General features: G+C 44.9%; 1 protein-coding gene across 5 annotated transcripts in view; it reads right to left on the bottom strand.

Annotated features, from left to right (window-relative positions):
- Positions 1–13,876, bottom strand: part of plxna1b (plexin A1b) — a 186,512-nt gene that overhangs the window by 19,376 nt on the left and 153,260 nt on the right. For 2 of the 5 annotated variants that reach the window (XM_070959932.1, XM_070959934.1), the window contains exons 16-21: positions 11,618–11,785; positions 8,582–8,675; positions 7,259–7,495; positions 5,244–5,387; positions 3,919–4,153; positions 197–345 (exon numbers count right to left, since the gene is read on the bottom strand). In XM_070959932.1, coding sequence (XP_070816033.1) covers positions 197–345; positions 3,919–4,153; positions 5,244–5,387; positions 7,259–7,495; positions 8,582–8,675; positions 11,618–11,785 — 1,027 coding nt within the window. Of the gene's footprint in view, positions 1–111; positions 346–3,918; positions 4,154–5,243; positions 5,388–7,258; positions 7,496–8,581; positions 8,676–11,617; positions 11,786–13,876 lie in introns of all 5 variants that reach the window. The other 3 variants (XM_070959933.1, XM_070959935.1, XM_070959936.1) reach the window with 2 other exon arrangements.

Here is a 13,876-nt window from a genome sequence, read left to right as displayed (position 1 = left end):
CGCACACACACACACACACACACACACACACACACACACACACACACACACACACACACACACACACACACACACACACACACACACACACACACACACACACACACACACACACACACACACAAAGAGAACAACTCTCATTCGTTCATTCATTCATTCAGTGTGTGTTTGTGTGTGTGGGGCGCTCTCTACTGACCCGTACCTCCATCTCCTTGAGCACAGGGTGGTCCTCTATCCCAGGAAAGAGGACCCTCATAGCGTAAGTGCGGTAGTCCAGGAAGGGGATTCCTGCCCCGTCCAGCTCCTGAGTCAGTTCATGGATGTCCGTCTGCAGCTCTGCAAAGGCTGCACAAAGGACGAGAGAATGGTTCCAAATATATGATGACTAACTGTACGATAAATGACAGATTTCTGACGAATGATTACAGCCTTGAATCACACAGGAATGAAAAATACAGTTTTTTATAGTCATAATAGAAATTCTTGATTTTGGTGACACCTTTGGTAAAAATCAGTCTTGACTTTGCCCAACACAAAACACTCATTTAAATACACTTAATGACTGATGCCTGTTTTACGTGCTCTAGTATCTATTTATCCTACACATACCACTGCTTCTTTCATCATCCCTTTGTGTGCAGGTGAGGTCTTTTCTTTGGAAATAGGTATGTTTAGAGGGAATGTAGGCTGAAAATCTACTGTATGTAATCAACTGGCAAAAGTGATGTGCAGAGAAGCATTAATTAAGATGTAAAAAACGGCAATTGGTACTTTAAAGGTGGTCGTTACCGGTTAAAATCCTCCAATCTTTAAGCTCTCAAGTAATGACTATAATTTCCTCCCAAAAAAAACAGAATGTGTCTGGAAACCCGGGCTACAAACATGAAAAGAAACACAAAAGAGAGGAAAGAATGGAAAAAGCTGAAGCATGCTGAATATTCGAACTTTAAAGACCTGCATGTTCAGAAACAGGATGTTTGAGAGCAGAAACAGCAAACACAGGTGAACCTGAGGAAAAAGATGGAGGCGTGTGGAGGAGTAGCGGCGGAGAGCAGCATGGTGTGATCGCTCTGCGCTCACAGGACGAGAGGCAGGAGAGAGGGAAGCGTTGTGGTACGTGGTGGCTGGAGGGGAGTTCAGGATGGAATTGCACACAGAAACATGAGTCTGTGAGTACACACACATGCTGCCACCTCATACACACACAGACACACACACACACACACACACACACACACACACACACACACACACACACACACACACACACACACACACACTTCTCTTGTCTTGCCCCACAGCTGAACACATAACCTTGTGCCCGGATGATTTATGTGAGTGCATGTGTCAATGTTTTTACACATTTTCCATTCCCAGCGAGTGTGTGTTCTGACCCCATTCTGTATACTCCAGTGGCTTCACAAGTTCACATCTAGAGGGAACAAATGGGATCAAAACATTCTCTCACTCACATCCTGTACAATGGCGCATTGAGCTAATGCTTTTGCTGTACTGCCTTGATTCTATTTTCTAATATAAAACTCCCTTAAGGAGAAAATACACAGCTATATGGTTCCATTAACTCCACTGTGTGTGTGTGCCCTATAGCGTCATCCAAAATACACCAACACATGAATACACAACCCAAACAAATAACGAACCAAAGCCCAGACTAACAGATGGCTTGTGTCACCCTATCCCTCTCTTCCTATCTCTCTTTTTCTCCCTCTTTCTTCCCTTCAAAGTGACATCTTAGAGGTCACCTCTCTCTCCCCTATGGTTGCCTCTCCTCTGCTACATCCCTCCATCTTGTTAGTTTCCCTCATGCCATCCATCTCTCTCCACATCTCTAATCGGCCTCTTTTTCTCTACCCTGAGCTGTCTCTTCTCTCCATTTTTTTTCCTTCATCTATCTTTAAAGTCAATATTTTTGCTTGGCTGCTGCATTTTTGCTGCTCTCTCAGCCAAGATATTCTTAAAAAAAAAGTGGTTAACTCCATCTTCCTTCTATCCCTCCTTTATTTATCTCCTTCCATTTCCCCCACATGTCCCAATCGCGTCCTTTCTTTTCACTTCACGTTGTCCTCTTATTCGTCCACACATCCCCTTCTGCAACTAAATATCTATCTAGCACTATCTTCCTTTATCTCCCACCCTCACCTCACCCCACCCTCACCTCACCCCACCCTCACCTCACCCCCACCCTCTCTATCTCTCTGGTACTACCTGCTTCCCTTCCTGTTTTCCTCCCTCTCATAATCTTCCCATCCATCTCTTCTTCATTGCCGACCTCTCCCTCCCCTTCTCCTCTCACAAGTTGTCCGCCTTATTTATCTCCCTCGCTCCGCACCCCTCCCTCCATCCATCCTGTTGTCGTCTTCCAGACAGTGGTGACAGCAGGGGACAGACAGGGTCAGGACACCTGGACTCACCACCACACACCCCAGCCAATCATTGTTTGACCTGCTGTGTGAGTTTATGTGTATGTGTGTGTGTGTGTGTGTGTGTGTGTGATTGCAGGTATAGCTGCAAAAGAGCAGGACAGGAGGAGTTGAGTGTCAGGGGGAGTGGTGTGAAGTGCACACACACTTGAAAAAGAAAAGAAAACACACACACACACACAGTTGTCCCCTGAGCAGATGACCTGTTAGCAACAGTTAGCTGTATAATTCTCAAACATGCTGGTCACCATTTTTGCAGCCTTTTTTTTTTTTTTTTTGATGGATGTAGCATGGCGGCTAACACTATGGAGGAAGGTGATGTTACCATCACATCCACGAAGCTCTGACTGGTCGACTGTTTCCCCAACAGGTGTAAACAGCCGCCAATGAGCACAATACCAGAATTACTGGAAGTGTAGACCCATACCAGGGAAGACAGGAGGTTTGTTGCATTCATGTTGACCATTCTTTTCTAAATCTGTCCCCCAAATTTATTGACATGCAATGCCACATTATTAAAACAGAAACTGCTCTTTTTAAATATCATCTGTCAATATTGAGTCTGGGCCAACATTTAGATTTGTATTCATGTTTGTGCTGCACAGTGCACACCTTGATCTGATGTAAACACGAACCTGCAGATCATCTTTGGACCCCCCGACTGGTAACGACAATAAACTTATGTTCTAGTTATATTTGAGGTTCACTAAAGCAGTGCAACAAGTGAAGTGATCTTTGAAACGAATGTATTCTCATGGTTATCAGTATTCTCCTTCTCTTGCTCCCCATCTGCTCTGCTGTCTCTTGCCAGACAAACCAGTAACAGCATCACTAGGCTCTCACTGGATCTACGCTGTCTCCTGCCAAATGAATATATGCTAATGCACTGGTGTGTATGTCTCTCTACTCCATCTCTGCCCCTAATTCAGGCGTTGCTAAACCCCTCCCTCCTTACTATCCCACACTTTCCCACCTCTGTGCCCCGTATCTATCTAACCTCCATCTCTCCCTCCCTCTCTCAGTGTCGATGGTGGTGAGGCCAGCCAGGCGGCTCTCTCATGGGGTGGAGAGCCAACATCTGGTGGCTGGCTCAGATCAAAGTATTCCTCTGGAAACACACCAATAAACACACATGCACACACACGCACACACAGACACACACCGCTGCCACCGAACAGCAGGGGGACAGTTGGCAGCGAGAGGGAGGGAGAAATAGAGAGAGAAGGAGAACGCAGGGAGAGAAAGGGTTGGGACTATTGAATGGGAGTTGTGCAGCTTTTGAGGTAAGCTGCAGCGAGGGAGAGATTTGCAGAAAGTTATGTGGGGATATGGGAGTTATTTGGGGAGAAAGATGAAGAAAATGAAGTTGGGACAGAGATGAAAAGAAACCAGGAGAAAACAAGAAATCTGAAAGCAACTTTGAGGTGTTTTTGCGGTTAGCGCCACACCCCTCTGAGGACCAGAGCTCCAAACTCACCTTCCTTGCACTCAAGGGCCACCCTGGACTCCAGGTTGTCCATCTGCAGCTGCAGCCGTTTGAGGGTGCGGTCGGCATCTCGCGACTTCCTCTTATAAGCAATCAGCACCACGATGATGACGAGCAGGAGCAGGCCGCCACCCCCTCCGATACCGATGATGGCAGGCAGGGTGAGCAGGCTGTCTGAGTAGATCTGCAAGGTCCCCGGTGAGTATTCAAACCCCCCAACACGCACCTAGTGGACGGACACAAACAGGAATATTACACTCTCTCCTTTCTTTAACAGGTGGAGGAGAGACAAACAACATGAGAGTCATGTAGAAACTACACAGGAACATTCTTCTGCCATTTTTTAAGCTGCAGCAGAATGATAAAAAATATGCAAGGTGCTGATGTTAAATCCCACATTGCATTTATACTGGCAATCCAAGCTGTGCAGAGTTGAGCCTAGTCCATGCCAAAAACTCCCCAAAACCCTTTATATCTAGGTTGGGGGAGGCAACATCTGTGCCCCGCGGCTGTCTTTGGAACCAGTGAAACACATACAAGTATACACAGTCACACACCCATATGACTTTCAACCATATCACATCAAAACAGTTCTGGCTTGCAGAACACGTGAATAAAAAATAAATTTAAAAAAGCACTTGGATATGTTTCTCCCCCCGTCTTCTTTTTTTCCTTTCATTCCATCTTCAACTGGCTTACGTCTATGAAAATATCAAATGCAGGAGGGTAAAAATAGACACAGACCTCTCACGCCCACTAGCCATTTTTCGGTCTCTATTGAATATCAATACTGTTCAAATCCCAAGGAGGATGCCAGCCAAACGAGACCGATCAAAAGCCTCTAAGACATAAATACAGTCACAAACACCGCCAACGGTATAAGAGATGGGGGGGTGCGCTTGTGAGTACGAGGCTATATGAATGAGGAGGAGAAATCTGGAGTAATTGAAGAGATTTAGGTCTGATGGATGGGGAGGAAAGAACGAGATGAATGAATTAAAAGGCAGGAAGTGGATTGACGTGAAGAAGGGGGATGAATAGCATGGCGGAAACAGCAGAGAGAACAGGAGATATACTGCAGAAGAAGACGGGCTGAGAGGCTGAAAGAAATGTGGAAGCCAGATGCTCCAGAGGAGGCACGGAAAAGGAATCAGGAGGGATGGTGAAATAACAGCTACTTAAGACAGAGAAATATAAGTCAGGGGGGATGATGCTCTTTTTTAGGTTTTGTATGGCAGGTATCAAGTTAACATAGTCATAAAATGGGAAAACACTCAGAAAACAGTCATGTAGACAGATGTTAGGGTTTGACTCACAGTGACTTTGTGTTCTCCGGTCAGGTTGGGCCATTCACACAGCAGCTGGCTCTCAGACAGGGTGAGGACGCAGGGTGTCTCCCCGATCAGCACCGTGTAGTTCAGCTTAGTGTTTCCTGGGGCTGAAGGAATCAGGTTGCGGCCCTGGGAACAGACACACACATGGTCAAGATACTTAGATGAAGTCTGAGTCTGAGGTGGTCCACATGAAAAGAATAATAATCATAAAATCAATCTTCTCACTTCATTCTAACTGTGACTTATGCTGTCATAAAAAAAAAGAATACATGTTTCTGATTGGCTGCTGGGTGTCTGTCAACAGTGTGCAATGTACTTTAAACTGTAGGTCACTATAGCAACGGCACTTCTGTTTGATGCTGCCAGATAACACCTCTCACAGAAACTGACCAAACCATGTCCTGATGTACAAATCCACATTCAAAACACTGCACACAACCAAAACATGAGAATCTTTGTTCTATATCACCTAATTATCAAGTCTATGACACAGAACTTTCACTGCATTTCAAGGCCACTGGTGATTGTGTTATTTGGATCCAGATCTGCTGGCTATGGGCTGGCTTAGGTAAAATGCTGTCAAAGGACTGTAAAAATGTGTTGGTTGTGTAAGAAGGTTGGCAAGCACAATTATTAAATTCTACAGAGATCTGCCTTCTCGTCTCCTCCGCTACGTCTGCCTACCCCTCCTCACCCTAACACCACTATGCTTTGCAGAATGTGAGGAATTAATTGCTGGAAAATCTTGATGAACGTCTAATTTCTCTGCAATTATTTAATAGGATGCCGTTTCTGTGCTGCTTATTTCTGCAATTCTTTACCCGGAGCGCGGTGGGGCAATCAGAGCTTTTCATTATGGAATTATATTTAAAGTTACAGGGGAGAGAGGTGGGATTCGTCTTCATTTCTAAAAACTCCACCCTGATTGGCTGAGAGAAAAAAGGCTTTCGTTTTCCATGAAATTGCACGATAATTTTCTCTCTCGCTTCTGAGGCTTTGAAGTTCAAGGGGAGAGGTGAAATGACAAAAGACAGCGTGGGTGGGTGGGGCAAAGCCTTTATAAATGCACCCTGGATTCAAATGCGCACTGCCTCTATGGCTTAGAGCAAACATGGCTATGAAGTCTCTCTTCAGAAGTTATCTGATAGAAATCTGAGCAGGTGGCAAGGCAACGCATGGGTCCACTTTATAAACATTACTTTCCTCTGCACCTGATTTTAAAGGGGGGTGTTTTAGAAGCGACTTTTTTTTTCCCTTAAAGGTCTCCAAACCCCAATGGAGACAGCAGGCAAAGAAATAACATCTTTCAAGGTTGAGGCACATCTGAAAGATGGCTGCGTTGAAAGAAAAACTCTCAAAGGAAGAGGAAGGAGGGAGTTAAGTGTCTGTACAGGAATGTTTGGAGCAAATCATTTCAAATGCCTGTCAGCGTCTTATCAGCTGTGTTGGATGCTGACTGGGAGGTCGCTGCGGCATTTTCTAAAATAACCATTCCTGAGATTGAGCTTTTCAAGTTGCTGACAATACTCACCATTATTGGAAAGCTGCTATCTGCTCCTACTGCTCTTCTAGTGTGTCAACTGAGAGCTAACACTCAGCTAACCTTCTTTTGTCCTTATGTCCTAGTGTGTTTCTTCCACACATTTAGAGAGCACCTTTGATAAAAAAAAGAGCTTGCAAAACCACCACAAACTCCACCCTGAAATCGCTCACTTAGACATAAGAACTCTTTTTTTCCACCCATGCGTGGTCCATTATGTGAAAGAGGACTGGCAGCAGAAACAAAATGAGAAAGGTGATGCAAGAAGGGAGAAGGAGGACAAAGCAAGACAGAGAAGATGACTGTGAAGACAAAGCCTGGAGAAAGGTGGAGAAGGAAAAAAAGGGACGCAAAGTCAAGAGAAGAATAAAAAGATGAAGGTGGTGATGGATGTAAAACAAAGCCAGGTAGAGACAAGGCCACAACAGATCAATGCTAAGACCACAAGGCAATTTACCTTGAGTATGAGTGGTGAGCTGGGCTTCAGCTCCAGCATGCCCGAGGGGCTCAGAGGCTCGAACACGGGGTCTGGGTGGTAGCTGAAAGTCTCGTTTACCACCAGCACAGAGCGCACATCATCCATGACAAAGCCGATCTCATCTGGGCTGCTGCCCGCCTCCGAGAAGCCTTTGTCGGATCCAGCCACAGAGGGCGCCAGACACACCATCACGGTGTTGTTGACAACCGTGCAGTTCTAGAGAAGAAGGAAGACACACAAAGACAGAAGAAAGGAGTGAGGGGAAGAGCAACGGGGAGGAAATGAGAGCAGGGGAGAAAATATGATAAACAGTTAAATGAAGTTAGACTAGGTGATTTAATTTCCCATCTAACAACATTTTTACCTTGCTTGCACTGTTTGCAGTGCTGCAAGAAATATATACATACATACGCTTCTACATATACGTACAGAAAAGAACATGTTAACTAATGTACAAGATATACGGTGGCTGAAGCAGGGTTATGTGATATGAGTGATTAAATGTCTCGGTAATGACATAATGAGGAAGAGGCTGGCTTAATAACATCAGTGTTGTAATCAGTGTTGATATCATCTGGAAATCCCCTGTGGGGTTCGACACTTAAATCAGTCAGCAAAGAACAAATTAGACTGTAATGACACACGGAGGAACAGGAGAGGTCAGCCAGTAGCTGCTAATGACGAAGAGCACGGCTGAGGAGACCTTTGCACAGAGTCACAGCACGCTGCAGCCTTACGTTAGGATCTATATGTCACATGCTAACACACTCAGACACACTGGGACTGTAAACTCACACAGGTGAGGAACAAAACTGTGTTTATAGGTCAATAGAAACATTAACCAAGCAAAATAAAAAATGACTGCAGAGAGGGGGTCAATGGAAAAAGAAGAGATATTTTTACTTTCAGCAAAGAGCGGGAGAAAGGTTAGCGAAGCCCCGTGGTGCAAGGTGAAGAGAGGGGGATTTGCCAGAGCCGCTTTATTGCTGGTTGACATTTCAAAGGTTAAACTGCTGAAAGGAAATTCAACATCAAAAACAAACAGAAAATGGGCCCTTGGCTGGTTGACCGACGGGTCAGGTGTGTGCGTCTGTGTCTGTGTCTCAGGAGTGTGTGTATCGTCTGAAAATCAGCTTTTTCCACAGAGAGGGAGACATCGGAGAGACAGTGAGAGAGAGACAGAGAGACACCTGTGTGTCTATATTGGTCTCACTCTCTCACTTGCCAAGTCAAGTCACTGATTTTTCTTTTTTAGTTTTGTCAATAAAAACTGCATGCGGGTGTCTGGATCTAACCACTTACATTTTCTGACTTGACAGCTCCATACTTGGCTCTCATTCTGGGCTCCTTGATGGTGGCCAGATTGGTTCCGGTAATGGTCAACATGGTTCCTCCGCTGAAAGAGAAAAGCAAGACAAACACAATTATACAACAACAACAATTCTATGTGCACTTGTGTGTCACATATTCATGGATTTCCTGCTGCACCTTTTTTTTCTTTCAGTGTCCAGGAGCATACACTATTCAGCAGGCCTATCAGTAGAGATAAATGTTAATAAATCTGTTCTCTGTGGGAGCCATGAGGGCCCTTCAGTTGGCGATTTACCATTAATGCTCGCTCCTGCTGTAGCCTTTCGCCTGCTTATTCATGGAAGCCCATTTTCAGGTAATGATAGTAACGCTAAAGCCCTTGCGTGAATGTTAAAAGCTTCTTTAAACTGATATGGAGGCTGGAGGGAAGACTGAGCGACTGTGTAGCATTACTCATGAGAGCTGAAGCTTTTGGCCTCTTCTCAGCACCTCTCGAGAGCCAGGGGAGATATTCTCAGGGTGTATTAAAGATGCGCTGTGGTATTTTTCAGCATGAGATACACTCAGCCACTACACCGATGCCAGTGATCTGACATGTTCTGTAACCTTTACACCTGTGACCTATTCAGGTCTATGTGACGATAACCAGCAGAGACATGGGTAATATGGGTGAGAGTCCTATTCGCCGACACTGCCTTCTCGACAGCCTTTGCTGGCCTGAGAGGCTGAACTTTAGCTGACGTGAAGTGTTCTGACAGCGGCTAAATAAGTTAGCATACAACCTAAAAACTGGAGTGGGCTAAGGCGAGGCTTGAAGCCTAGTGCCACTGAGATGAGTAAAAAAACATTATACAAATGATACACTGGCTGGTATTTTGCCAAGTTTCATACAGGCAAAGATACATCATTGTATCATTGTCCACGGTGGCATTAGAGCATCCAAAAATGTAAATATACATGGATGCAGGGCACACAAGACCCACATCCAGGGAGTGGTCTGTGTCTTGCTGAGGCAAGATAGAGCTGGAAACTGAGGGAGGGAGGTGAGGCAGTCCCAGGCCTTAAGGTTAAAGCTGAGCAGACAAAGGAAATTAGGAGATTTACATAAAGTGACTCCTCTGTTGGTGGAACAGCAGAGTATATAGTCCATGAAAAATCAGCTTTGCATCAATATGTGGGGACACTTCACAGGAGTAGCTCTGTGAGAATCTTTTCCACACATACAGCACAAACTATATGGCGTTCTGTGTGCACTGTACTACACTGTGTAAACAAGGCAGAGTGTCACACAATCTCTGCAGTGCCATGTGTCTGTTTGCTTGAGAACCTCTTCTTGAAGGGAGGCGAACTCGTCTAAGTAGTGTCAGATTTGTGTTTTGGACAAGGGAGGCTGTTTGCAGTGGCCCTGGAAAAAGGGTCACCAAAGGTGACGCTGCGACAAAATAGCTTGGTAAATACAAGCATGATTGGCCGGGAGAACCACGCACCTCCTCCTCTGAAAGCACTGAGTGAAACACCAAACGCGAGCCGAGTGCCGAGGTTATTTCCCCCAAGGCTGGAGCCAACACTTTTATTCCCATTTCCCCTTGCCCCCCCCCCACCTCTCATTCATCCCGTTCCAAATGAGACTTCTCATCTGCTCACACCTCTTTTGCACGATGAGAGACTTTGTCTCCCTGCAGAGTTTTAAACACAGTTCCCATTTTCACCTCAACCCCCTGCCATGATGGAGTCGTGGATTGTTACACTGTCTGAACAGACAGCGTGTCTGGTAGAATAATCTAAGGTGGGCAGTCCTAAGAGGTCATACTCTCAAATAAATATCAGTATCTTCTAAAGTGTTCAAAGTTGAACTAAAGGAGAACAGTGTCTCCATTAAAACAGAGCTGTGACTGCGACACGCAAATTATCTGGAATTTGAAAAACAGCTTGGATCTGAGAATTTTGAGTAAATGCAACAGAAAAACAGCGTAAAAAAAACTGAGGAAATAACATGTGACACGTTCCTGGAACTATACTTTTGAAGTAAATGAGACAGTCAACAGTGTGTGTGTGTGTGTGTGTGTGTGTGTGTGTGTGTGTGTGTGTGTGTGTGTGCGTGTGCTGCCTTTATTTTTGAGCTGTGGAGTAGAGGAGTTTCTAGGTCATGCTAGTGAGCCCATTAGCACTTGGAAGCTCCAAGCTTTTTTTTTTTTTTTTTTTTGCTTTTTTTTTCCTTCACAACACAGCTTGTGTTTGCACAGGAAATCTTCCTGTGGCTATGTAGTCTCATTTCAATAAGTCAAGTAATATTTAAAGATACATCTCTGCTGCAGCTCATCAACTAGCAGTGCACTGCTTCAGGAGCCTCATTTACTGCTGTTCCTGCTCTCAAAGATTTACTTTTGAAACGTAAAGATAAACAGAATAAATAATATGCCTTTGAAAAGCAAGATGAGTGTGAAAATGGAGAGGGATGTTTAGTTATTTTTTTCCTCCAGACCAAGCCGCAGAGTATGCTAGCAGAATAATACATTTATCAACTCTTCCATGGAGCTCATATTTCAGTTTAGTTGGCTTTGCTCCTTTAAAAAAAGGCATTCATGTATGGCACAACCACTGCCATGGATTAATAATGTATCTGTGCATTTGTATCTGTTCTACAGATGTGCATCAAGCAGAATCATAGATCAAACACTGTGTTGATGTAAATTATAGATAATGAAGTAATCAAATGACATGCTGATGTATTGTACAGCGATTGCTGATGAGTTAGCTCTATGGTGCAGCAGAACTAGAAATAAAGCACAAATTCACGCCAATATTGTTCAGTTTTCAAACCTTTCCACTGAATTAATCATTGTGACTGGTTTTCATAGTTGGTACGTAATGACTGATTCAATATTGGGAATGGATCAATCACACAGTCTTACTTTTGAGATAGCTGTAAGCTTCTACACAACACTGAAAAGCCTCCACGCTCATACAAAAGGTTCAACTTCGCTGCACTCAGACCAGCTGAGGAAAAGGCTCTGACTGCGTCCTCACCTGGCGATACTCCAGTCAGGCTCGATCTTGAGGATGGTGGGATCGTCTGTGTAGTTGAACTTGACCTCTGGGTTCCTCAGCTCAGCAGAGTTGATGTCCACCATGACTGGGGTGGGGCCTGAGGCTTGTCCTGCTGGGGTCACACACACTATCTCCTTGTTGCTCCGCCTGGAAGAGCAGATGACGGGAGGACAAAGAGAGATGTTACATACAAAGGTCGCTGATGGCTTCTCTTAAAGTGGACTGTGAGCCCCAAGGACCTAGAGTATACTGTGAGGTCTTGAGAGGGATTTGGAGTATTTGGGAGCTGACTCTCTGACAGGCTATGAGATAGACACACAGAATAAAAAGTGAAGTGTGTGCACAGGAGAAAAAAATCTTACTTCATCCTTTAAATAACTCATAAATTATTTATCAGATGCGACAAAAAGAGCAGGCACACACACACATAATAGTGACACAGTCGCCCATCCACAAGGCCAACATCTTTCAGTGTGTCCAGCCGTGGTTTCATCAGCCCGAATCACAGAGTGCTGCAGTTCAAAGCTCTCTCTCTCTTTCTGTCTTTCTCTCTGTGTCTGCGTCTCCTTCCCTCCTGCGCTCTCTCTGGCTGACAGATCTGAAGTGGCAGATCAGGCTGGTCGTCTCTCTGTGTGATGTAACTCCCTCCCTCGCAGACAGGCAGCCAGCTGTGACCTGCTGGGAAACTTTGTGCTGCTGCCAGAAACTTTGTGCTCCACTCCAGTGGCTCATTCCACCGTCCCCTCCCTGTGTGTGTGTGCGTGTGTGTGCGTGTGTGTGTGTGTGTGTGTGTGTGCATACGCGTGTGTGGGGCTGCTGGCCGAGCGGCGGGAGGATGGCAGGCTGTGAGATGCTGTGTGTGCTGACGTACAGTTTGCGTAATCAGTGTGTTGAGCAGGTGTGCTTGCACAGAGCAGAGGTCTGTGAATTTGTATATAAATGCAGAGCACGGGTAGAAGATTAACATTGTTTAAGAATGTGTTTCATGGCACTTGTCGTCTGCTAACATCCTACAGTGTGTGAACGTGTGCGTGTGCATTTTGTGCAGGCACGGTGGCAGGTGGAACAGTGTGAAATTTTGAACATGAGTAGAACAAGCTGATCCGCACACAAATCCTCCCCCGTTATCTGCTGTGAAAGTGAAATCCACGGAGACGGAAGATGATGGAGAAGATGAAAGCGGGAAAACCTATTTTGGCGGCTCGATCCCAGTGACGTGGTGGCATTGGAGTGGGAGACTGAGCAAAGAAACGGCCACAGAGAAGCAAAACCGTAGCAAAAGCGGACACATTGCAGCTGTCTCCCATGACAGGGCTGAGAGGGGGAAAAATCAAGGACTGTATATATATTATATATATATAATATTCCACATTCCACTAGTGCTGTGTTTCCATGGCTACCATTTTCACAACACCGTCACCTTCTCGGGTGCCCGTGGTGCCGTGTATGTATTCCTGAGAAGGCTGTGGCCACACAAAAGAAAGCCAAGAGGGGATACAGAAAGAAAGAAAAGAGAAGGAAAGAAAAGGGTTTGCAGAGGGAGATAAGAGGATGAGTGACTTGGGGTAAATAGGCTTTGATTAAAGCAGAGGGCCCACTGAATACAAAGTCACATTAAAGAGATGGACTCAACCAGTTCATTACTTTGGCCATAAAGGTTATTGCTGCTCAGTGAATGAAAGGCCAAGACTATTATGTTCACCTTTCTCGGGATGTGCTACAGAGCTTTAAATTGGCCTTTACTTTTTCTTTTGATATGATATTAAAAGAACTTGATAGGTCCAAGCTCATTAGTTTAACCTGTCACTTGTTGCCTGAGAGAAAGAAGCCGCTATAATAAAAACACCAGTGTTACAGAGAATTTGCTCTCAAAAGAGAAACAAGAATATCTCCGAGCAGAAAACCGTATAAGGCGAGTGTAAACATTTGCCTGGAAATTCCTTTCAGTACATAGGTGCTTGTTTTAGTTCACTGACAATCTTTTCTGTGAGTCTGCTTTTGTCTGCCATCTGCCTGACACCATACATGAGTGGATTTAGTCCAGAGCTCAGTTTGCTGTCACTTTGCCAGGAAGGGACTCAAAGAAACAATAGAGTTCTTGGCTGGAGGAATTAGAGACATATCAAATTGGATCTTTGTCTCCTCTTCTTGAAATCCTGGCACAATCTCTGGCAGAGTGACAGCGGAAGATAACGGTGGCAGATTATTCTCAAAACTGAAAAAAGGAACAAAAAAATT

This window comes from Chaetodon trifascialis, chromosome 3, assembly GCF_039877785.1.
Source record: "Chaetodon trifascialis isolate fChaTrf1 chromosome 3, fChaTrf1.hap1, whole genome shotgun sequence".
Lineage (NCBI taxonomy): Eukaryota > Metazoa > Chordata > Actinopteri > Chaetodontiformes > Chaetodontidae > Chaetodon > Chaetodon trifascialis.
The sequence above is the reverse complement of the archived record's forward strand: the minus strand, read 5'-3'. Positions and strand labels throughout refer to the sequence as shown.